The sequence below is a fragment of the Enhydra lutris genome, unplaced genomic scaffold (genome assembly GCF_002288905.1).
Source record: "Enhydra lutris kenyoni isolate GAN:26980312 unplaced genomic scaffold, ASM228890v2 scaffoldscaffold90, whole genome shotgun sequence".
Classification (NCBI taxonomy): domain Eukaryota; kingdom Metazoa; phylum Chordata; class Mammalia; order Carnivora; family Mustelidae; genus Enhydra; species Enhydra lutris.
The window spans coordinates 2125555-2150323 of NW_019154174.1; the positions used below are offsets into that span (position 1 = coordinate 2125555).

Consider the following 24769-nt stretch of genomic DNA (forward strand, 5'->3'; position numbering starts at 1 on the left):
GGTTTCCCTAAAGGCCTCCTGCCCCCAATCCCTGCTCTTGGGGAGAAAGCAGCAGAGGTCAGGTTTCCCTAAAGGCCTCCTGCCCCCAATCCCTGCTCTTGGGGAGAAAGCAGCAGAGGTCACCTTACCTGATCGCTCATGTCTCCAGACTCCCAGAGGGCGAACACCTTCTGCTCATCGGGGGACGCAGCAGTCTGGGGGGGAAACTAACCAAGGCCCAGGTGTGAGCTGTTTGTCTTTACCGGCTGGTGCACCCGCCCTGCCCCTCTCCCTCCCACTCTGCGTGGGCCCCGTCTAGGGAATGAGCCCATGTGAGACCAGGGGTTCCAGTTCCAGCTCTTGCCACTCACTAGGGCTGCAGTAGGATGGAGCAGGAACCCCCAGATTCAATTGACAAGGAGGGGAATCTGGTTTCTGCTTCACAATGCTTGGCATTCGCTCACCTCCAACATCCAGTATCGTCCTACCCTAAACATAAGCCCTCAGACGTGTCCTGAGAAGCACTCCCACCCCCACACCACCCTAGGAGTATCCTAGGGATTCCTTCCAGCCCCTTCCCTCAAGGGCTATGGCGGGACAGGTGAGAGGCCCTGCCCGACTCCCAGGCAACCCACACCCCTTGGTTCAGCAGGGTCCAAAGGCAGACCAAGGAAAGGGGGGCCTGGCTCAGGGCGCCTGGTAGAGGGGTTTCCAGCCCTGACCCCACAGCACAAGCAACAGTGGCCGCTCCTACAGCATAAGCCCAGAGGGACCGGAACTGCACAATCTCATTTGATCATCAGAAACCAGAGAGGCGGGAGAAAGGTGTTGCAGCCCCCCGCTCCAGGGGGAGAATCCAGCTCAGCGCTGGCGTCGTGTCTGCTCATACATCTAACGCGTGGCAGAACCGAGAGTCTCCTCACTCTCCCTGGACCTCAGCGCCCTGAGGCTGCACACAGCGGAGGGCTTTTCCTCCTCGGAGGGGACCATCCCCTAGGGTCCCTACATGAGGATCATGGGGAGGGAGGTCGACTCGGGCAGCAGAGAGGGGCCACGGTCTCCTGGGGACACCAGCCCCACCAAGAGGAAGGAGCAGGGCAGGGGTACCTAAGAGCAGCCTACCTCATGTCCCTCCCCGATCCAACTCCAGACCCCAAGCCGGCCTAGCTAACCCTGGGCAGGCGCCCTTCCCCTGCCTGGCCCAGCTCCAACAAAGGGATCCTGGAGCTAACTAGACCCATTTGCTGGGTGGGCAACTGTGGCTCCAAATAGGGCAGGGCCCCCGTACCCTGGTACCTCCCACAGGAAACTGCACCACCGAAGGCTCCCCGCCACGAGGGCCAGATCTCCCGGGACAGCCTAGCCAGCATGGGATCCAGGGCCTCTCGTCCTAGTGTGCGAGTCTCACACAAAGATGGCCTTCGCCTCAGGTCACCTGAGGCTACAGGTGCTTCTGACCTTGACCTGCAAACGTCCATGTTCCCTTAACGGGCAGCCACAGTCCCACACCAGACCTGCCTGCTGCCGGGTCTGAGCCGAGCCTGGGGGGACAGAATGACCAGCACCACTTCCTGAAGCCACAGCCTGGCCCTCTCCACCCTCGGCTAAGGCAAATGGTCTGCAACACGCCCTCCGCCCCTGCGCTTCTCCCAATTTTAGCGTTACGTGCTGCCGGAGCGAGCACTCCTGTACTTCTCCCACTCCAAGGCCAGTGCCGACAGAGGGCAAGAGGCCCGGGCTGTGGGTGGCTCACGCTGCCACCTGTAGGCCCAGCGGCAGAAACACTGGGCACACTGGCCAGCGTCCTCCAGAGCCCGGGCGGCACAAGCCGAGGGCTCGGGCCAAAGGGTCAGAGCGTCGGTTAAAGCAGGAAGGATTTCAGCCCTGCTGCCGCTACACTCGGCTTCCAGCTCCCGCACCTCCTGGGCACACGACCTTCACACAATCTCACTTCGCTTCTCTGAAAATCAGTTCCTACACCTTCCAATCGCAAAGATCAAATGACAGCAGTGAAATCCTGAAAAACGGCGGCGCCGACAGCGACCCTCATGGACCAAGGCCCTCCTATAGGCCAAGCAAGGGGTTAGCGCCTTCGGACACCGCAGTGGGCCCTCGCCCAAGGCCCAGGGTACCAAAGCCCACACGTGCCCACAGCAGAAGAGGGTGCAGAGCCCGAGGGCGCGAGCTCACACGAAGCCGGCCCGTGAGAACCAATTCGGACCAAGGCCATGCTCCTCCTGAGTTCCCAGGCAGCCTCCCAACCACTGGCTCCCCCAAAGCAAGCAGGGCGCAGGCCACCGCAGACGGCCCCCACTTGCCTTCCCGCCGGGAAAGGGGCCGCGTGCCCGGAGCCCTCCGGAGGGGCAGAGGCGGCCTTGCGCGTCCGCCCCGGAGGCGCCGCGCTCTACTTACAGGCACCAGGATCTGCCTGCAGCCGGCGGCCAGCACCGTGTCCTGCAGCATGCGGTCCGAGATGCCGCTGAACAGCGTGTGGCCGGGCGGCAGGCTGGCCAAATGCAGGTTGAAGAGGCGCTTGAGTTCACTCAGCGTGAGCACGAACTGTCTCTGGAAGGTGGCCTCCACGAAGGCCCTCAGTTCCTGGGCCACCGGGGCGCTGGCGCAGCCCGGCGGGTGCCCGTTGAAGCTGTCCCCGCCGGCCGCCCGCCCGCTAGGCAGCCCGTTGGCCAGCCTGTTGTGGAGGCCGCCACCAAGAGAGGTGTCCATGGGCTCCTCCTCTTCCTCCGCCTCTCGATCTTCCTCGTCCTCGCCCTCCTCACTCACGGGCTCCTCCTTGATCCGCACGCCGGGCAGGACCGCGGACGCCCGCAGCTGCTCCTTCCTCCGCTGCAGCTCCCGCTCCAGCAGGGCGTGGTTCTGCTGGGCCTTGCTTTTGGCCACTTGGACCCGCTGGTCCCCGGAGAGCAGCGCAGCAGGCCCTGTGGGGACACGCAGTGCTGCTGTGGGGGCTCCGGGACAGCGCAGAGAAGGGCCCTTCGCCCAGCGACAACCCGTGCCAGCCCGACGGGGCTGAGGCAGGTGCTGTGCTCCCGCCTCTCCCCGCCGCCTGACCCGGGAGGGACGGAGCTCCCACCACCATGAAGAAAGAAACAAGTGGGGAAAACCAGAATCCCACGCTGGGAGGTTCAAACGAGGATGGGTGACTGCCGAGTCCCTCCCTGCCAGTTCCTCCTGTCCTACCGCCACCTTCTGCCAACCCAGGAAGGCCTGCACCCCAGCACAGCCCCAGAGTTCAGAAGCCCTCAGTCCCCGAGGCCAAGCCTTAAGCTGAGGTCTGTGGGGAAGGGGGAGGACGGCCCAGAAAGGACACCCAGTGGGGAGAGCCACACACCCCTCTCCAGCCCAAGCCCTGACAAGCCCCGCAAAGCAGGCCTCCCGGAGCCGGGGCTGGCTCAGGGGCCCCTTGCCCACCTGACTGTCCATCTGACTTCTTTGGCAAGCTTTCCTTCACAAGATTATATACTTTTTCTAATCTGAAAAGAAAAATAAACTCTCTTAACTTTACGCCTCGTCCCCAGTCACCTGCCTCGCTACAGCGAGCCCCGCCATCGAGGCAGGGATATCCCGGTGGCTGCGGATGCTGGCGCACGGAGCCCTGCCAGCCCTCCCGACAGCGCGCAGGCCCCACGCCCCCCGGGAGCCTCCGGGCTGGGGCGGGCGGCGGTGCCCCTCCCAGCTCCTCAGAACAGACAGGCCAGCTCTGATCAGGAGGGTAGCTGTGCCAGGCCGGTGCCGGGGGGCTCTGGGATCGAGCCACAGCATCCATCCGGAGTGGAGGCAGGGGTGTGCAGGGCCCCAGAGTGCCTTCCCCGGCCCACACTCGGCCTGGGCGGCCAGGCGGCTGCGGACTGCCCAGCGAGCCCTTACTTGGCCTGGATGCCCGTCCACAGCATGTGCTGCCGCTGGACCACATCGGGATGTTTCTTGATGAACTCCCCATCGTAAGGCAGTATGAACTCCCAGCCTTTGTTGATCCTCACCACGGCCATGTGCTCCAGGAAGTCCTTCACATCCTCCGTGCAGAGCTGCGGGAGACAACAAAGGTGAGGCCCGCAGGCCGGGAGCCGCCTGACCCCACTCCCTGCAGCTGCAGGGCCCAGGCCGCAACGGAGGGCGGCACTTACTTTAGTCACTGCCGCCACCTCCTTCCTCACCACCCACCGGCTCTGCGTGAACTTCCACATCTGAGGGAGAAAAAGCAGCCTGTTTCCAGGAGGCAGAGACAGATGGCTCCGAAGACCATCCCCCAGAGCCCAGCAGTTGTCCTGGGGGCCTGGGATGAGGGAAGACCGTCCCCGACGAGAACTCAGATTGCACTAGCCGCCTCCTCCCAGGCCCGACGCCGACAGCGACCGCACGCATGGACACGGGCTGGCAGGCAGTGGCCAACGGCACACGGGCTCCGGTGAGCGAGCCCAGGAGTGGATATCCGCTGCACTTTGGCACCGAGACAAAAAGTGCAAGGCCACCTAGCCTCTAACTGTCCAGAGAAGCTGGGACATCCGCTAAGGCGAAGAGAAAACTCTCGAACAGCTTAGGGCTGCCCTACGCACATCACGGTCACTGCGGACAGCTTAGGAGACTGATTTCCCCAAACTCGAAGCACAAAGCTGAGGTCAAGGGAGGCAGTGCAGATCTCAGCTGCCAGGGTCCAAGCCCCGAGAGGGATGCCTGGGCCAGGACTTACTGGACGAGGGCGGGGCAACGGAGTGGGGGCATGAGCTGGCTCAGGAGTTGCCAAGAGCCACAGCAATAAGGGGGGGAAACACATACAAGAGAAGCAGCCTGCCTGGACCATGCGGGATGCTGGCCCTGTCGGGCCCACCCAACGTCAGTGCCAGTCAGGGGTTTAGGCCCAGCGGTACTGAACTGCCCAATTATTCGTAATGAGCTAGAAATCTGGTTTGTACCAGGATTTTGAGTTGTAAACATTAGTTCAAGTGAACTTTTTTTTTTAAGATTTTACTTATTTGACAGAGAAAAAAAGCACAAGAAAGGGGAATGGCAGGCAGAGGGAGAGGGAGAAGCAGGCTCCCACCGAGCAGGTAGAGCCTGATGTGGGGCTTGATCCCAGGTCATAGCCTGAGCCTAAAGCAGATGCTTAACCCACTGAGCTACCCAGGTGACCTCAAGTGAACAGTTTAAAAAAAAATACTGCTCAGGCCAAATGAAACACGTTCCTTAGCCAGAGTCCACCTAAGGGCCTCTGGTTTGTAGTCCCCAGGCCAAAGGAACTCTAACGTTCATATGAAGCCCAAGATCCCAGGATTCCGAATCAAAGGAGAAAGAAACATCCAGAGCCACCCCCTGCCCTCGCCCTGGCCACAGAGACCTGCCCTTCCCCTGTTGCCCGAACCGAGGTCCTGACAGCCCTGCCCTGCCCGTGGAGCCCCCGCCACAATCCCGGATGACCGGAGGCCAGAGAGCCTGGGCACTTACAACAAAGTCACGACCGCGGCAGAGCACCTCAGCAGGCACACCACTGTGAGGGCTGGAGGAGTCCTTGGGGTACAGGATGTCACTGCCAATGAGAGCAGGAGCAGGGGGTCAGTCCCATTCCTCAGCCCCTCTGCCGCCTGCCGCACCCCACCCCCAGCTCCAAGCGCTGGCCCAGCCCCTGCCTCTCCAACATGGGCTGGTACAGCTGCCCCCGGGGTTGCCCTTTCAACCGTGGAGCCTGGCTCTGTGAACACATGTAGAAAAGAAACACTTTCCCTGTACACATCCCCCAAGAGTCGTTTCTCTCAGCCTTTCACGACCTTCCACGCACACACTGGCCCAGCCCCAAGGCCCATGGCAATCAGGAGGGCAGGGGCTCGGAAACAGGCCTGGGACTCTGGGAAGACAGCGAGTCCCACATGCAAGGCAGGTGTGAGGCCTAGAGAGACTGACTGGGAAGTAGGACACAAGGTCTCCACCACCTGCCCCAAAAGACAGGCAGGCAGTGTGAGTGGGAGCAAGACAGGTCAGTGGCTGGGACCTGGATGGACCCTGAGGCATGAGTGGGGCTGAAGCCTTTGGAGCAAATGGGACCAGCAGTGCAGCTCAGAGAACTTGAGGGCCCAAGGGCAAATGACCAGGTTGCTGAGGCTTACAGGTATAACCTTGACCAAGTTCAGCCACAGACCCTGTCATATACCCCACCCCAACCCCCACCCATCCTATGCCTGAGGAGCCTCTGCTCTCCGGCGCCACTCCTGCTGGGAGCTCTCTTTCCTCCCCTCCTCAACCCTCCCTGGCAACCAACTAATACTCTTCCCTCCAGGTCGAGCTCTGTGTCCACTCCCTTCCCAGAAACACGCTATGGGGACAGGAACCATCACTGCCACACAGAGGGAAGGGAGCCCCTAGGAAGGGACTGAACGAGTGGCGAATGTGGTGCGTGCCCCGGGTCTCTGCACTCGGTGAGCTCATCTGTAATGGTGCCCCTGTCCACCCCACACATCTGAGGATGGGGACAGCGCGTGAATGACAGCAGAGCACAGGGCGCAGAGCACGCCATGGAGACAGATTTAGTGTACAATGTGTGAATTCTCCATCTCCTCACAGAACACCCAGGGACCAACAAGGAAGGAGCACCACCCCCAGGCCGCGACGTGGCAGTGAGGGCTCGCAGCAGGACCTGAAGCACGGGGGCGGACAGAACACATGAGGCCTGGGAGGCCCTACCTTCAGGTCTCAGGGACAGACCCCAGGCTGAAAGGGCAGAAGCACCAGGGCCACAGGCAGTGCTGGGCAAAGAGCTCAAACCCCGGCTCGGTGGCTGCCTTGCTGCCAGACGTTTGGCAAGTTTCTGCATCTCAAAGTCAGTGTCCTCGGGAGTGATGGGACGGCCCCTCCTAGCTCTCGCTCACTCGTAGCATAAATACACCAAGGTGGTCCCATTTAACAAGTGACGCACCATCCGAAGACCTTCCATAACCAAACGACGTGGCTGGAGAGCACAGCCGCGACCTGACAGACCCTGGACATGTTTCCCAGTGCAAGGGCGCCACCAGGTGGCAGCAACGTGAATAGCCTTTACAATCACTTGGCCAACTAACCGAAACGATGGTGTGTTCCACAATGAAGTACTTGAGAATTTTGAACAATTCCTATTTTGACAGATTGTTCGCCTTACACACACTTTCTAAAAAGTTGAGGCTTTATTAGCGTATTTTATGTTACACCATTTTAAATTAACATAATCCAGGTACACATAAAATCCAGCCACACTTAGAAGCAAGGCTCTAAGATGTGCCAGGCATTATACTGAGTGCCAGGGACAGGAGAGAGGGTCCACACAGAAGTCCCTCCCTGCCTTGCAAGTGACAGTCTGGTGGAGGGATCACAGGAGAGAAACTCCTGAAAGGCATCAAGCCACATGCTCCAAACCCCACAGCACATGTGAAAGGAAACTCACGCTCAGACGCATCTTAATGAACTGTGGAAAGCCATAAGAGAAAATCTCAAAAAGAGCCAGAGGGAACCAAGCGTAAAGAGGGTAGACTCGTCACTAGAAACAACGGGAATGAGAATGCAATGAAATCATGTCAGCGTGTGGAAGGAAAACAATCAACCTCGAATTCTACACTCAGGAAAAATATCCTTTAACAAAGGTGGAATAGACGTCTCCAACCATACGAAACCCAAGGGAGTGCCTCCCCTGCAGACCTTCGTTACAGGAAACACCCTAGCGGTTTCTGGAAGAAGGAAATTATCCCAGATAGAAACTCGGACACAGAGACTCATGATGAGCAAAATAAATAGTATGTGAGCAGATCTGAAGAATACTGACTGGATAGGACACTGTTCTGTGGGTTGTAAGATACAATTAAAAACTATAAATACAATGGCACGTGAGTTGGGAGGAAGAGAAATAACATTCCAAGGTCTCTGAATTGTCCTGGATGAGGGTAAAACACAGCAACTCGTATTAAACACGATCAGTTATGAATGCATCAATGACCCTGAAATCTACAGGGTACTCACTAAAGGAACCCAGAAAGGATAATTTCCAAATTGGCAGGGAGAAATGGAATAATAAAACAAGAATCCAGTAGCTGGTAAGAATGGACATAAAATGCAGGACAAACAGACAGAGCAATGGTAGACTTAAACCCAAAACATCAGTCATCACGTTGAATTTAAGCGGGTCAGATCCTCCCACACAGAGAACTTACCTCTTCACAACCCAGTTTCCTTGGACTAACATCGCCACCTTCTGGATGCCACGCAGAACAGCCACGGAGTCGATGGAGGGGCCGAGGAGGCTCATCAAGTTGGCAAAAGGCATGACCTTCACTGAGGACACAGGAGACATGAGACAAGGGAAGAGAGCCTGGGCACGCCCCTCCCCAAGTCTATGCAGCCTCAGGCTCCCATTGCCCCCCAAGTGCTGGACCAACGCTGGTGACACAAGTAATAAGCGCTGACTCCACTGGCTGCTCCTGCAGGCATCCCACACTCGCAGAATCCTGGAGCGAACACCCCAAGGGCTGCTCCGCAAGACTATTACAGGATGCCTGGCTGGCTAGTCGGTATAGTACACGACTCTAGATCTCAGGGTCATGAGTTCGAGCCCGACATTAGGTGTCAAGCCTACTCAGGGTGGGAAAAAAAAAGGTAAAACCATTACTGCTGGGGCCCAGAAAGGGCCTGGAGTAGGTCCCATGTCCTCCACAGCAAGGCCAGTGGCCTGGCACCCTGGCGGCCCCAGGGGGAGCTGGGCCCTCCCCTCTGCTCAGGCTCCTGGAGACCCTAAAAGTGGTAGCTCTGGAGGGGGGCCCGGGCCCGGGACTCAGCTCTGAGACTCAGGGCTCATGTCTGCCCTACAGGTTCTGGCTCTCCGAGTCCTCTGAGAAAGGAGACCCGTCCCTGCTGTGTGCAGGGGCGCCACAAAGTCATGCGAGTGAATGAACGGAGCTCATGTTCACATGCAAGACTCTGGGTAAGCCGTTAAGCTGTAGGCCAGCCCTCCGGAGCTCTCCTAGTTCCTTAGACGCAGGGGGATCAGCCGCCTGCCCAGGCTCTCCCAGCAGGGGAGTGCTAGGTAGGGGTAGAGCAGGAACCCGAGCCCAGGTGAGGGAGCCGCCGCGTGCTGCAGTGCGGTCCTTCTAGGCAAAGCCCCAGCTGTAAAGCAGGAGCCTCTGGCCTCGCCTCTCTGTCCTCAGTCTGCCCCACACTCCGTTCCCCCAGGAGGTGGTAGGCCTAGGGCCCCCTGGGGGACGCGGGTGTCCACCCACCATTCTTCATCAGGATCTTGATCTGATCAGCCAGGGGCAAGGTGCGCAGCTGGGCCATGGACAGGACGTTGCTGGGGGCCACGGGTTTGTCTCTGTTGAAAACAGAGACGGTGGGTTAGAGGAGGGGGTGAGAGGGGAGATTTGGGGTGGGGAGGGTGGCGTCCAGCCCAGCTCTACTCACTTCTCCTCCTCCGGGCTGGGGGGCATCAGCATCATGAGGTATTCGCTGCAGGGGAGAGGGTAGGGTCAGCAGCTCCTGGGCTCTGTCCCTGTCCCACCCCCGCCCGTAAATCCAGGCTGCACCTAGGCTGAAGCCTCCCCAGGGGAGGGCTGGGGGCTGAGACCCATGCCCACCCTCCCCTAGCTTCCCCCAAACCTGCGGAGAGCGGACGACCATCTCTTCCCACATCCACCCCCCACTGGCCCTCTCCAGAGGATGACGGGCCCCCTCCCATGTCCATCTCCCTTGCTTCAGAAGGGACCACATCCCCAGGAAGGCCCCACACCAAAGGGACCCTACTGGGGCCAGTGGTAGGCTCAGGAGCCCACAGGGTTAAACACCCTGGCCCGGCCAGTCCCACCTGGGTGACTTGACGAGCTCTGTGTTCTCGACCCCGCTGGAACCCTGGCACAGCAGGTACTGGCGCTCGTGCTCAGAGCGGCTGTCCTGTTGGGGAAGCAGCAAGGTGGGAGGACCCTCAGCCACCACCCTGGGGCCTGCACCACCCCCCTGAGTCCCTCTGCCATACAGTTTTCACCCCTGCATCACCTTCCACTCCAGCTGCCCACTGTCCTGCCCCAAGGCCAGCCACAAAATCACATCTAACCACCTGAGCATGGCATTCAAGGCCTCTGTGAGGTGGCCTTAACCATTTCCAGCCCCAGCACCCATGTCTTAGGTGCCCTGCCTGGGACACAGGGCTAGTAATCACCAACAGTAAGAGGATCAGCTAACAGTCACTCAGCACCTACTACGGGCCAGGCTCTGGTCTAACAGCTGCATATATACATCAACTTATCTCATTCGGTAATTTGCATAAAGTCACACACCAGGAAAGAGCAGAGTTTCTGGAAGTCTGACTCTAAGGCTCTGTCCACATGGACCTCTTTCAGGAAAGTTCCAGAGAAATCAGGAGTTGCTCCTCCCCCAGAAAGATGTCGGGGAGCCCTACGGCATCTTTGGCTTCGATTCAATCACTTCCCTTACTCCAATACAGTTTCAAGGTCTGGGTTTTAAGCACATGAGATGAAAACCAAGCATCGTCAAAGCACCTCGGCAGACACGCGGTGAAGCAGGCCCGCGACGGCCGGCCGGTTCTCCATCGAGGGCCTGCATTCAGGACCCTCGACGCATGAGAACGTGAACCAAACACCCGCCCCGCCCTGGGGCCAGCAAGAAGCTCACTGGAGGAGAGCCTGGGGATGCGGACACTGCTGCCCCAGGAAACGGTGGGCTCCTTTCTCAGTCTCCTGCTCCCCGGGGGACACATGCTAAGTAGACTGGCTGGAACAAAGGACAAACTGTCCCCAGGACTTCACCCTCTCTCCCCGGGCTCCCCACCACCAAGTGGCTCTCACTTATTCTGAAATCAGTTCCAGGTGAGACTGGGCTCCTCTCCCAGGACCCTGGCCCAGGGCCAGCGTCAGCCGCCGGCCGGGACCCCAGCTCACCCTCAAACCATAGTAGTGCAGATGCACCCACGGCTCCTCGGCGTGCTTCTTCTGCAGGAACTCATAGGACTGCACGCGGCGCTGGCGGGCCTGCTCCGACTCCGGACGGGAGAACCGCACCTGGGGGGGCGGGGGCAGGTCGTGGCCTCAGGCCTGGACCCATCCTGGGCTGCCGGCCCGCGCCCACAAGACTGGAGAGCCCAGCACCACTCCCACCTCCCCTTGTTTCCCGACACACATCTCTTAAATTCAGCTCCAACCGTGTCCCTCTGTCCCTGACTTGCCGACACAGGCCAGGGAGCAGCTTTCCCTTGCTTCTGCCTGCCCGGCACCCAATCCATTTCCACTCCCACTGGTAACAGCCGCCCCCCACTTTCCTTGGGAAATGCCCAGTTCCCCCTCAGCTCAGGGGAGCAAGTATCCCTCCCCCAGCCCCCACCCCCACACACGTTCCCAGCCACAGGAGTGGGCACGTGACTCAGACCTGGACAATCCGAGCACCAAATCCTCTTAGCCACAGGGGCTGGTTCAGGGTTGGCCAAGCCAATGAGTCCAGTCTGGGACTTTAGTTAGAAGTAATGAGAAAGAAGTTTCTTTTCCCCTGGGGTCTTGGAAGCTGGGAGGATGTGAGCCTGGAGCTGGGACAACTCTGTACCACTGGGGACAGACACCCTGCCTGAGAAAGAGGCCAAAAGAGGAAGGCAGAACCTGGAGATGGAGGGAGAAACCAGGTCTCGATGACAGAGTCTGAGCACCTGAATCCAGCCATACCTGAAGCTACCCCCTCAACTTTTCAGTAACAGGGGCCAGTACATTCCATTTGGGGTTCATGCCAGGTAGATTTGGGCTTCTGCTGCTTAGCGTCCCGACCGAACAGGGCCCTCACACCTCTCTTATCAAGAGGACCCATGGAGGGGCATTGGTGGATTACAGAACCCTGGGATTCTTTTTTTTTTTTTTTTTTTAAAGTAGGCTCCATGCCGAACATGGGCCTTGAACTCATGACCCTGAGATCAAGAGTTGCATATTCTACTGCCTGAGCCGGCCAGGCGGCACAGAATCCTGGGATTCTACATGGGTCTTCTGAAGTTCATGGGCCTAAGAATGACTTGTTTAACAAGGGCCAACTGAGTCCCCAAGAAGGGAAGGAGGGTGATCATTCAACAAGCCACTGAGAGAACAGGGTGAGCACCCACCCCCTCACAGCGGTCATATCGGTATCGCCCCATCTTCAAGGATGCGCAAAGGCTCACAACGTAAGCCATGTCTGAATGCCGCCCATGTCACTATTTATGCCTTCTTCCTTAAACACTCATTTTAACCTTCTGTGCTTACACAGAGGAAACTCTACAAGCCATTAATGGAAGGTCAATATTCTTCTCACAGTGTATGAAATACAGGAATAAATATTAAAATAGGAATGTTGCATCTGTGCACCACTGAAAAGACAGAATTACATGGTTAAGTAACACGGGATTCTGGCTCCGCTGGGACACAGGCTTCACGGCACAGACTGTGTGGGTCCCCCGGACCTCCTAGGCCCCAGTTTCCTCCTCCCACCCAATTCCAGTTCCAGCCACACCCCAGGGTCCCTGCTCTACAGAAGCCCCGGGCAGCTACCCTGTATTTAGCTGGGCCAAGTCGGGGGTGGGTGGAGGGGTGCGGTGGAGACAGGTTAGCCCTCCAGGCTGCCCAGCAGGAAGGCTGGAAGGATGGGCCCCTGTTTTGGTACCTGTTTCACCCCCAGAGCCCGGGTTCTGCAGAGCCCCTCCCACCCCATGCAGCCTCCAGGCAGCTGAGCTACCACGCGGGCTCCGCTGCCCCCCCAGGCGGCACCCCCTCTCCTCGCGGCCAGAGTTCACTCACCGTGATCTGCTTCACGTCTTCTTCCGCCTCATCCTGCGAAGAGTCTCCTGCTGCAAGAGAAAGCGGACGCTGCTTGCGGCCTCTGGTGTTGCCCCCAGTTCCCCAGGCTTCAGGCAGGGGTGATGGGAGTTCTAGACGAGGTCAGCGGACAAGTCAGCGCTGTTTAGCTGGTAGCAACTGTGCCCACCAGGGGCCACTGCGAAATGCAGGAAGACGTCTGTTGTCCAGCGGTGCGGGCGAGTGCTCCTGCGGCCGGTGGGAAGAGCGGGGACGCTGCGAAGCATCCTGGACTCCGCCCCCCTGCAGATTTTCCCACAGCCAACCCATCCCAAGATGCAGCCAGAATGAAGGGCCAGGGGTCCAGGGCTCACCCTCATTGGCCGCCTCCCTCTCCCGGTGCTTTGCGTCTGCCTTATCCAGGTAGGAGAAGCTTGGCCGCAGCTGCAGGATGCCATGGAGAGGCGTCAGGTGCAGCTCACCTGGCAGAGGAAGAAGGCCTTGGACTTGACTCTGGGAGCTGGGGCCAAACCACCCAGCTTGGCTCACAGCAGTCACAAAGGGCCCCCCGCTCCCCCAAAGGCCTCTGCCCACCTGCCCCCTCTGCTCTAGCCCCCAGTCCCAGGGCCTTGGGACCACCAGGCCCGCGGCCCTTCCCCACCCCACCTGGCCCAGTAAGCACACAGTTGTAGCAGAGCACGAACCCAGACTCTTCTGCCCCAAGACAGTTCATTTTTGTTTTTTGGTTTTTGTTTTTTTTTTAAGATTTTATTTATTTGACAAAGAGATCACAAGTAGGCAGAGAGGTAGGTAGAGAGAGAGGGGGAAGCAGGCTCCCCGCCAAGCAGAGAGCCTGATGCAGGGCTCAATCCCAGGACCCTGAGATCACCACCCGAGCAGAAGGCAGAGGCCCAACCCACTGAGCCACCCAGGCCCCCCTCCAAGCCAGTTCTTTAAGCCGCCCTACACTCCCTCCCCCATGAGCATCAAAGGCCCTTATGACCCTGGTCACCACCCCTTCCCCCCAGTGGCTTGCTCTGGCACACGGCAACTTTTCCACTCTGAACACAGCCTGCTCTTCCCCACCAGGCCACTCAAGGACACCCTCAATGCCCACCGCCCACTCCCCACATCCACGCCCACTCATCCTCCAGCTTGGCTTGTCAAAATCCCATCCAAACCACTCAGAAGTCTGCTAGCGCAAATATGGCTCCCCCCCGGCCTGGCCAGCTAGGGGAGTATCTACACGGTCCCGGACGCAGTCAGGACTTTTCCTTGTGAATGAAACCTGTGCACTGGCAGGCAGTGCAAAGACCATCAATTTCTCTCAAGTCAATGTGGGCTTGAAAGAGAAGAAATAACATACTAAGGCTCTGGTAAGGGGCTCTCTGAACTCCAGAGGGAGCGGAATGCTTGCAGTCAGGACTACAGAAGCAAATGGTCCTACAAATACCATATGACTTCACTCATAAGTGGAATTTAAGAAACAAAAGAACAGGGGGGAAAAGAAGCACACACACACACACACACACACACACACACACACACACACACAGAGAACAGATTTGGGGCTCCTGGCTGGCTCAGTTGGAAGAGCACGAGATTCTCGATCTCTAGGTTATGACTTTGAGCCCAAGCTGGGTGGGCATGGAGCCTACTTAAAAAACAAAACAAAAACACAAAACACAGAACCCACAGACTCGTCACTGAGCAAACACACTGATGGCAACCACAGGGAAGTTGGTGGGGGGGATGGGGGAATGAGGTGATGGGGATTCAGGGTACACTAGTGGTGAGGACCAGAGTCAGGTACAGAATCACTGAACCACTCTACTGTACACCTGACACTAACAGAACACAGTTCGTTAATAATACTGGAATTTACAAAATTAAAAAGGAATCATCTTACCACTGTACATACAAGAATAATTTTCAGAAATGTTAAAAATTTTGGTATAAAATACTATAAATACCGGAAAAAACTTTAGGGGCGCCTGGATAGCTCAGTCGGTTAAGCGTCTGCCTCAGGCCCAGGTCATGATCCCAGGGTCCTGGAATCGAGTCCCACATCCAGCTCCCTGCTCAGCAGGGAGTCTGCTTCTCTCTCTACCCCTCCCCCTGCTTGTGCACACTCGCTCTCTGTCAAATAAAAAATTTATTTATTTATTTTTTTTTTTAAGGAGAACCTTTGTATGAACGTAGGATGGGAGAAAAAATCCTAAAGAAAACAACATAAGAGACTCAGAAAAAAAGGACAGGACAGGTATGTCTGGCCAGATGGCACAAGTTCTGGAGATGGACGGAGGTGATGACTGCACAGCAGCACAGATGCCCTCAGTGTTACTGAACTGCACACCAGAAAATGGTTACGATGGGGGTGCCTGGGTGGTATAGTCAGTCAGACGTCCGACCAGTTTCGGTTCAGGTCATGAGCTCAGGGTCGTGAGTTCAAGCCCCGTGCTGGGCCCCGCACTCAGCGCGGAGTCAGTTTATGATTCTCTTCTTCCTCAGCCTACTCCCCGCCCCCTACCCCCTGCCCCCGGAAGCACGTTTTCTCTAAATCTTTCCCCAAAATGGTTAAAATGTAAATTTCATGTTATGTACACTTTACCATAATAAAAATTAATAAAAAGAAACGAACAGCCCAGGTGCAAGGCTTGAGACATGGGTTCAAAAAAGGCTATAGTTATCAGATGCTACTTTGAGTCCATTCTAGTTGTTTCCTTAGCATTCAAATTAGTTTTACTTACTGCTTTATGAATTCTAAATACTTACTTTTTAATGGCTCTATTGTGATATAATTCACATGCCATACAAAACTCACCATTTAAAGCACACTGGTCAGTGTATTTTACTGTATTCCTGGAGTTGTACATCCAGCACTACAATCAATTTAAGAACATTTTCAGAGGAACCTGGGTGGCTCAGTCCGTTCAGCGTCCAACTCTCAATTTCAGCTAAGGTCATCATCGCAGAGGCATGAGACTGTGAAGTCTGCTTGGGATCCTCTCTCTACCTCTGTCCCTCCCCCACTCCCTGTGAAGAACATTTTCATCTCCCCAGAAAGAAACCCCAAACCATCCTCAGTCACTCCCCATTCCACACTGCTCTCAGCCACAGGCAACTACTACCTGCCTCTCCGGGACACCTCCTGACCTGGACGGCTATGACACGTGGCCTTCCGCGAGCGGCTGCTCTCACTGGGCACCACGTTCCCAGGCTCATGCGCACCAGGGGACGGTCAGCACCTCCCTCCTGACGTAGCCAAACACCATTCAACAGCACGGCCTAGTGCACCTCGCCATCCAGGCGTCCGCTCGCAGACTTAAGGACTGTTCCTACCTTGTCACTACTATGAATAATGCTGCTACGAACATCCGCGTACAAGTTTTGTGTGGGTGGATGTTTCGCTTCTCTTGGGTAGAGGCTGTCTAAGAGTAAAATTGCTCATGCGGAAGTATCTTGTATTTTTTTTCTTTTTTGAGAGGGACGGAGAGACAGCATGAGTGACTGAGTGAGTAAGGGGAGGGGCAGAGGGAGAGAGAATCCCAAGCAGACGCCCTGCTGAGCGTGGAGCCTGACGCGGGGCTCCATTCTAGCACCCTGAGATCATGACCTGAGCCGAAATCAAGAGTCGGAGGCTCCACCAGAAGCCCCGCAAGTACCTCGTGTTTAAAACAAAATTCTCGAACCGGTCTCAAAAGCCATGCTGTATGTCTGTGTCCCAGGAGGACAGTGACCTTGGAAGCACTGCCTCTATCAGGTCAGGCAGCATCAAAAGCCAGAAGTCCTTAGAGGTGGCCTATTCCAGCCCCCTGACGGTGTCATTTCTATAATCTGCCTGGCCCCTATGGGCATCCAGCATTTGGGGAGCAGCAGGCTGGGTTCCCCCCACCCCAGCCCCCATCCCGCTTCCCTCCCAGAAAGCGGCCTCCCAGAGCCACGGCAGCCCGGCTGCCCAGCGCAGGTACCTTGCCTGTAGAGTGCAGCAGCGTATCGGGCTGTGTTACTGGTGCTCTGGGAGGAGCAGAATGTCTGCTTGTCCATCAGCTTCCTGGGAGCACAGGGAGAACAGACTTCAGGGGAAGGAAGCTCCAGGCCCAGGGCATGGCAGGCACAGCCTCTTCCACCCCGGACACCTCCTGAATTCAACATCCAGGGACAGAGATCAAGGCCCCAAGTCAGCATGTGTGAGCCTCAGGAGGGAGGCTGGGGAAGAGAAAACCCAAGGCCTGGTTTGTGGCCCAAGGATAGGGTGTGGGTCAAGCCCCCACTCCTATCACGGGGCCTCTCGGAAGGAAAAACATTTGCCAAAAAGCCAGGAGGCTGGGCCCAAGGGACTCACGAGGAGTAAGTGCTGCTCTCATCTGCACAGGCGCCGTCCACGTTGAGCGCAATCTGCTCCCCTTTGCTGCGGCAATAGTTGGGGTTCAGGGTGTCGATGGCCATCTCAAGCTCTACCTGCAGGCATCAAGCACCCCCACCAGCTATGAGGAACTCAAGGACACACCCAACCCGGCCACAGCCATGTCCCGACCCCAGTTCCTGCCAATCCCAGCCCTGCCCAGGAGCAGGCCGGGCACGCATCCCTCCCTAAGGGACCCCAGGGTTGAGTCTGCATCAAAGGTCACAAAGCCTAATTCCAAAAGAAAGGCCACAGTGCTTTTTTTGGGGGGGGGTGTGTGGTCACAGAGTTCTCTTTGTCCTCCCCATTCTACCCTCCAAAATCTAAATTAGGTACCAACATTTAAGATTCAAGAGATTTTTCTCATAAAAATTCTCATTTCCAACTTCTCTTGAAAAGTCAGTGCAAGTGGCAATGGGGGGCTGGCGCTACAGCCACCCTGGACAAGATACGTGTCCAGAGCGCCCAGCCCGTCACCCCATCCCCTCGAGGCACTTCGAGCTTATCAGAGCTGCTACATGGCAGCCCGTGCCTTACCCCTGTGAACACGAGCCCCCCATTCCCAGTCTCTAACTCATACCAAGCCGTATTCTCCCCTGGCCTCTCTGGAGCTGCCTACCCCCTTTCTTTCTGGAAACTTTCCTTCCTCAGCTTTCCAGGCTCAAGTGACTGGTTCTCTTCCCAACCCTCCAAATGCTCGTTCCCTGGGCTTCTAGTCCCCAAAGGCCTGTCTCCCCCGCTCACTAGCCTCAGCCCCACCCGTGTCGCCCTCCCTTCCCCCACCTCCGTCGGGGGCGGCCCCACCTTCTGCTGCTTGGGCTTGATCTTGGCTGAAAGGTGTGGAATGTCATCGTAGGTCATCGAGGCTGGACGCACAGGGTACTGGGGAGGGGAAAGGAGCCGTCAGTCCACCCTGCCCAGGCCTGGGCTCCCGGGCTCTAGCCAAGGATCAACACCAAGCAGAGACCTCTTGGTCTCCACCCGTGTCCCCTTCATATCGGCTCAATCCAGCTTCCTTCCAAAAGGCCATTTTTGAAGGCCTCTGACCTCCAAGGAACAGCCCTGAGCATCAGGAACCCAAACAGGCCCCTCTCTGGTAACCCACAGAGAGCTGCCGGGCAGGCAGGAGTGATTAGGCAGGGGACATCCCGCCAGGGGCAAGGGACATGAGACCACGGGCAGCACAGACGGAAGACCTGAGCAGTGCCGTGCTGCAGGTGGAGGACGGGCTGTGAAGACGTTAGCCCGCTCTCTCTCCACCACCCTGTACACTTATCCGTAACAAAAAGCTGCCACTGACCCACTCAGCCCCATCTGGGCCCCAATGTCACCATGCCAGAAGCCATTTTTATGTCACACTTATAAAATATACTGCTCTGAAGTCACTTGTTTGTTCTGAACATGCTGAGGACATCTTCCCACAACCGTCCTCACAGAGCACCTTCCCTTTCTCTGGCACTGGACGGACACTAGTGGACGGATAAGTCACGGTGTGGACCCGCCCTCGAGAAGCTGTGCCCAGCGGTGCCTGTACCCCAACACACTCTGGAAGGAGCCTGCTGGAGGCGTGGCAGCGCATACAGTGAACCCTCTGTGTGGGGGCCCTTTGGCTCTGCTACGTTCCAGCCCAAGGCAAAGGTGACTTCCTAAAAGCTTGCTCAGACAGCAACTCCTCCTTGCTTCCTGGGCCAAGCTTACAGCAGCGGTAGGAGGAACAGTCTAGAGCCCCACTGGTCTGGCCTGAGCCCCTGCAGCTCTGTCACCTCCTGATCTCAGGCTGGGATGAGGGGTGGTAAAGGGCAAGGTCCTGGAATCAGGCCTGGGTTCTGGTCCCAATTCTGCCTCTTGCAATGTATGGACCTGGGTCAGCTCCTTACCACCGCCAGCGTGAGCGTCCTCACCTCACCGGGCTGCTGGGGGCAGGGAATGAGGCAAAGAGAGCAGACACTGCCACAGGGTCTGGCCCACTGCGAACACACACAGGGTCACCGTCACCACCGCCAGCTCCCCGCCATTTGCAGGCAGTCAAGGATTCCAGTTCGGAAGGCCTGAAGGACAGGCTCCCAGCCCCAGAGCCTGCAAAGGGAGACCCTGGGGCAGGGGCAGGGGCAGCCAGGCCTCTCTTCCCAGCTTACATTTTGAGCACCCCCCACTGTTGCCCCGTCCTGGGCGGCGTGTGCAGTGGCTGGCCCCCCGTGCCTCACCTTCTCATACGCAACATGGAGCCAAAACACTTCAAACCATAACCTTCTTGTCGGAAATGCAAACAGTCTGCCTGTTCCTTTAAACAAGAAACAATGTTTCCTTCGGATCTAGCAATTCCACTCCTAGGGACTTGCCCAAGAGAAACAACACCACCTGTCCACACAGAAACTTGTGTGAGATGCTCACCGCAGCGCTGTTCGTAACAGCCCCAGACGGAACCGACCCAGCCGGCCACCAGTGTGCGGGTAAACTCATCGTCCACAAAAAGGAGCGTGGTACCGACACGTGCTAGAACACGAGTGAACCTTGAGACCATGCCACTAAGTAAGAGAAGCCACCTATGCCACGATTCTGTGTACATAAAACGTCCAGGACAGGCCGGTCACAGCGCGAGAGGAAGGTTAACAGCTGCCTCGGGACGCAGGCAGGAATGAGGGACGCGGGACAAAACTGTCCTAAAACAGACTGTAGAGCTGAGCTCTGGGCTGGGCTGTGCTCCGAGCACGTTGCATGGATTCATCCAAGCTGCGCAGTGACACCTGAGCGTGGGTAATGTACCTGCCACCATTTTGCAAATGAGCAAACAGACACAGAGAGCTTAAGGACCTTGCCCGGGACTCACAGCTAAGTCACGATGGCACTGGGCCTCAACGTGCCTGCCGCTCCCCAGAGCCTGAACCACGACACTGTTCTGCCTCACGGAGGCCTTGGTTTCCCCATCTTCGGTTTCAGAGACTACTGACCTGTGTGCTACTGACTTCTGTGCCGGCCCACAGAAGCCAAAAGAACACCCCCCACCCCCGCCACCCGTTCCACACTCTGGCATCCAGAACCCTAAGCGAGGCTGAGGTTTCCCGGTACCCCCCACTCCCCACCCCCACGCCTAGGAGGCCCCTTCACCCTCTGGTCTCACCATTACCTGAAACAGATAGAGCTTCTCTGCCAGACTTTTGGCCAAGTACACATCGATCTGGGAAAAAGGGAAGAAGATTTAAACAGGAGACAGACAGGTGCGTGGCCTGAGCGGCCCCGCCCCTCCTCCCTGGATGTTAGGGCTCTGACTCCTAGAGGCAGTGTGGGGGAGGAGGCTCAGCCACCGCTAGAAACAGAGGAAACTGAGGCTCCAGCCTCCCTCTCTACAGCTAGAGTTCCTGGCCCCCTGCTAGGTCCGCTGCAACACAATAAAAATGGGCTTTCCGCCGGGGCTGCTCAGATCACGATGCATCCTAGAGCCAGAGCAAATGCTTTTCTGATGAGGCCGGGGCAGAGGAGAGCTTACGCACTTGCTGCACTTCCTCCCCGTGCCCTCCACCACCTCCCCCGGACTGACCTGTCACCCACCTCAAGGTGGTCTGTAAGCCCATCTGAGAATGATCCGGTCCAACTCTTTCTTCTCGGTACTAACCACCCCTGCCCCACCGTGCAGCAGTGTGCCTCCCTGCTTCCTGGCTCTTCGTTGTGAACCATGTTCTCTCCCACCACGAGGCCTTAAGGAGGAGTGAAGGGCATCAGCGCAGGCAAAGCCTGTGTGAAGGGCATTCTAGGTGGAGGGAGCAGCATGTGCAAAGGCCCAGAAGCTCTAGGATGTATCTGGATCTGGGCTGACTCTGGAACCTACCTCCCCACCATCTGCATCTTGGGTCTCCTTCTTTGTCAGATCCTAAGTTTCCCGAGGGCAGGACACTGCCTTGCTCACGGCTGTCATAGCCCCCAGCACACAGTGGATCCAGGGAACAACTGCTGAATGACTTCTGGGCAGGCCCAGGAAGAAGGGGGAGTTGTTGAACCCATTCATTCATTCAACAAATCATCACTGAGTATCTAGTGAGTGGCAGGCACTGAACTTGGCTTTGTGGACACAGTGGTCAAAGAACAAAATCCCTCCCTCATGAAGCTTACATTCTAGGGGAAGGAGATTATGTCTAGGGGACGGGGAGTGCTGTGACCAAGCACAGGGTGTAGCCAAGGGAGGGCTCGGGGGGGCCAGGAAGGGTGTTCATGAGGCGGGTTGGGGGGCAGGGGTGGTGTCAGGGAATCCTCTTTGACAAGGAAATGTTGGATCAGAGAATGGGAGCAAGTGAAGAACTCAGTTAGGCAGTAATCTGGAGGAAGAGGGTTCCAGGCAGAGGGAACAGCCTGCGTTAGGGGTCCCTAGGATGCCAGCTGATGCCCGGCCAGCGCGAGGATGGATGGAAGAGCCTCCACCCCACTTCCTGCAGCACTGGACTCGGGTACTGCTCCCTGGTAGCCCCAGCAGAGCGCGGGGAACAGCAGTTACCTCCTGTACGACTGGGTCATCCTCTTCATTGGCCATACTAGGGGGGAGCCAGCCGCACAATCCTCGGACTCAATCTGCAAGGGAGAGTAAGAAGCCTGAAACGTCAGTCAGCCATCCCGCCAACACCCCTGGGTGTCTCTGCTGCCACAGGCCTGCTCTGAGAGGGAGGAGCCTGAGACAAACAGAAACTGACCTTCTCTCTACAGCCTTCCTGGAATCAACAAGAGATGGCCCATTCTATACCCCAGTGGCCAGAACCAAACAAGAAGGTGAAACCACCAAGGCAGCACCTGTCGGCTACACCCACGGGAAAGAATAAATGACCAGCTTTAAGGTTTTTTTGACCACTCACAGAAAAGAGGTCACTGTCAGGCAGGGGGATGGAGGCCGGCTGGCCCACAGCTGTGAAGCAAGCACTCGAGCACTAACCGGGGGCCACGGGGAACCAGTAAGGAGAGTCTGGCGTCCAGCAGGAAGAGCAAGCAGTCGCAAGACTTTCCAGGGGGCTCGGTCTCTGGTATTTGACTTTCAAGCAGACTTCAAGCCCAGTGCCCATGAGACGATGCTGTTTGGTGTGTGTGACACAAAATGACCTTCTTCACAGACTTTAATGTATTCAACACACCAACCCTGCAAGGTGGCCCGACTGTCCCCAGTTTCTAAGGGGGTACTGGAACTCGGGGATGCCGTGCACATGCTAGCCAGAGCCACAGAGCACGCAAACGACGCACTGGGCTTCAAAGCGAGGCCAGCCAGGCTATCTGACTTCAGGTAAAAGCCAGCAGTCAGGGAGCTCCAAGGGATGGGAAGAGCCTTCTGCCAGGAAGGAGGAAGGGGCATCTGGGCTGGACCCTGAAGGAGAGAAGGATTTGGATAAGCCATGACACCAGACGGTAGGAGGGATCCCAGGGGACTGGCAACACACCAAGCACCTGGAGGGGAGAAGGCTGCATGTCTCCCCAGCAGAGGGGAAGTCATTCCGCAGGGCTGACTCTTCATAGTCCCAAAGGGAGGGGCTGGTTACGCGGATACCTTCAGAAGCCCAGCAGCCCAGGGCCCTAGTTCTGGGTTAGAACATCATGATTTTTGTTTTATCTACTTAACATCTGAGTTATTCAATATTTAAAAGGGTGCAATACTTCACCATAGGTGGGATTCAAGGTCATCTAAGCCCTCCGCCTGAGCTGTAGGACCTGAAATCCTTTCATGCATTCCAGATCCACATTCCCAATTCAGACTGCTCAGCCCCAATGCCAGCCTCATCCCCAAGCCTCTGCTCCCCTCACCACACGCTAGCAACTCCTGTCAGGCCCACCCTGAAGGTAGGTCTGGGGTCCGGCCACCCCACTGCAGCCTCCCCAGTCCAGCCAGCTCCACTGCCTGCCTACAGGGGTGCCTGACAGCAACGCCCTAAATGATCTCCCTGCCCCACTTGCAACCTTACGACCTTCACCCAACCCCACAGCCAGCACCAGTGATCACTCTGAAAACCCCATCAGAGCTCGCCAAGCCTCTGCCTTCAAGGGCCTCCCGTCCCACTCAGGACAGACGCTGGAGTCTTTATGGCCTACCCACTGCTGCCACCGCCCCTTCACCTCTCAGACCTCATCTCCCACAGGCCCCCTTCCTTTCTCTCCCCCCACCTTGGGCCTTGGTCACCACTCTACCCCCAGAGCCTCACGGCTCCTTCCCTCACCTCTTCCAGGTTTTTGTTAACACCTCACCTCATCACTAAGACCTACCCTGTCTAACCTACCCAAAATTGCAACACCTCCCTACAATTCCCTTCCCTGCTCTGGTTTTCCCCAAAGCATGGATCACCACAGGGCAGTTAACACCTCCGTTATTATTTTGTCCCCAGCCCCATTGCCACTAAACTGTAAGTCACATGGAGACAGAGATTCTGGTCTGTTTTGTCCCTTGCTATTCCCCTGAGCCCGCAGCAGGCACTCCATACATACCTGCTGTCTGAAGAAATGAACCACAGAAAGGCTATTTAACTGGGAGCTACCAAAGACTTTTGAGTGGAGGAAGATGTAGAGGGAGCAAGAAGGCAAACCAGAGGGAAGCCAGCTGCCCCAGCAGTTACAGCTAGAAGACAGAATGAGAATCAGAAGCCCTAAACTGACAGTCCAAGGTGTGTGCTCCTGCCAGAAAGAGGGAGAGGGATGGCAGAGCCTCAGGCCTTTCCCCATCCGCACTGGCTGCCAAGGGTCACAGGTGCACAGGGAGCCCAGCCCCTCTGCAGGCTGGGAAACTTCCACGTGAGTCAGGGAACAGGTCATATATACAAAGAGGTGTGGCCTGGGAGGTTCCCCAGACGCAATAATTCCTGAGAAACTGGCTTTCTCAGCTGTTATTGGGCTCTACTGACCTCTCCCCCAGCCACTGAGGAACTCGGGGAGGAAGAGGTACCTGGAGTTGTGGCTCCTCCTCCACGGTGCGCGTGACTAGGGTAATGCCGGGCTCTCACTTCCCCTCATCCTCCCGACCAACATCATCCAACTCAGTGGCTTTCCAAGTTTTCAGCCTAAGACCTATAGCAAGAAATCCACTGCACGGAGGAGGAGCAAGATGGCGGAGGAGTAAGAGACAGAAATATCATCAGGTCCCAGGAGTTCAGCTAGATAGTTATCAAACCATTCTGAACACCTACAAACTCAATAAGAGATAGAAGAGAATAACAGCAATTGTAGGAAAAGAAAACCAACCACTTTCCGGAAGGTAGGGCGTGTGGAAAAGTGAATCCGAAGTGATGAGATGATATACCGCAGGGGGAGGGGCTGGCTCCTGGCAAGCGATGGAGCAGCGCAGCACAAAATCAGAACTTTTAGAAGTCTGCTGAGCTGAGGGACGTCACTCCAGAGGCTAAGCAGGTGGTGGAGCCCTCACGGGGACAGTGTGGTCTCAGGACCCACGGGGTCACAGAACAACCAGGGGTGTCTGACTTTGGCAGAGCTGCCAGGTATCAGAGAGGGGAAGCCAGATGCAGAGATGGCGCCGAGAAGTGAGCTCTCAGCTCAGGGTTACCTTAAACCATGACCCAAGGCATAGTTGGGCCACTGCTCTTCAAGCAGGGACCCCACAAGTGGCAGATCCGGGGAGACTCCCTTCTTCCTCCTTTGG

The 24769-nt window shown here is 57.0% G+C and overlaps 1 protein-coding gene across 6 annotated transcripts in view; it reads right to left on the reverse strand.

Annotated features, from left to right (window-relative positions):
• Nucleotides 1-24769, reverse strand: part of LOC111162223 (RNA polymerase III subunit E) — a 37922-nt gene that overhangs the window by 2804 nt on the left and 10349 nt on the right. For 2 of the 6 annotated variants that reach the window (XM_022526471.1, XM_022526468.1), the window contains exons 1-18: nucleotides 20707-21330; nucleotides 20285-20335; nucleotides 17965-18042; nucleotides 17101-17216; nucleotides 16727-16809; nucleotides 13130-13237; nucleotides 12759-12808; nucleotides 10893-11012; nucleotides 9803-9888; nucleotides 9403-9447; nucleotides 9222-9313; nucleotides 8160-8280; nucleotides 5437-5518; nucleotides 4122-4181; nucleotides 3865-4022; nucleotides 3409-3470; nucleotides 2392-2915; nucleotides 129-206 (exon numbers count right to left, since the gene is read on the reverse strand). In XM_022526471.1, the coding sequence (XP_022382179.1) occupies nucleotides 129-206; nucleotides 2392-2915; nucleotides 3409-3470; nucleotides 3865-4022; nucleotides 4122-4181; nucleotides 5437-5518; nucleotides 8160-8280; nucleotides 9222-9313; nucleotides 9403-9447; nucleotides 9803-9888; nucleotides 10893-11012; nucleotides 12759-12808; nucleotides 13130-13237; nucleotides 16727-16809; nucleotides 17101-17216; nucleotides 17965-18042; nucleotides 20285-20335; nucleotides 20707-20832 (2040 nt within the window). In that variant the 5' untranslated portion in view covers nucleotides 20833-21330. Of the gene's footprint in view, nucleotides 1-128; nucleotides 207-2391; nucleotides 2916-3408; nucleotides 3471-3864; nucleotides 4023-4121; nucleotides 4182-5436; nucleotides 5519-8159; nucleotides 8281-9221; nucleotides 9314-9402; nucleotides 9448-9802; nucleotides 9889-10892; nucleotides 11013-12758; nucleotides 12809-13129; nucleotides 13238-16726; nucleotides 16810-17100; nucleotides 17217-17964; nucleotides 18043-20284; nucleotides 20336-20695; nucleotides 21331-21643; nucleotides 21718-21995; nucleotides 22192-24769 lie in introns of those variants that run through there. The other 4 variants (XM_022526472.1, XM_022526470.1, XM_022526469.1 and 1 more) reach the window with 4 other exon arrangements.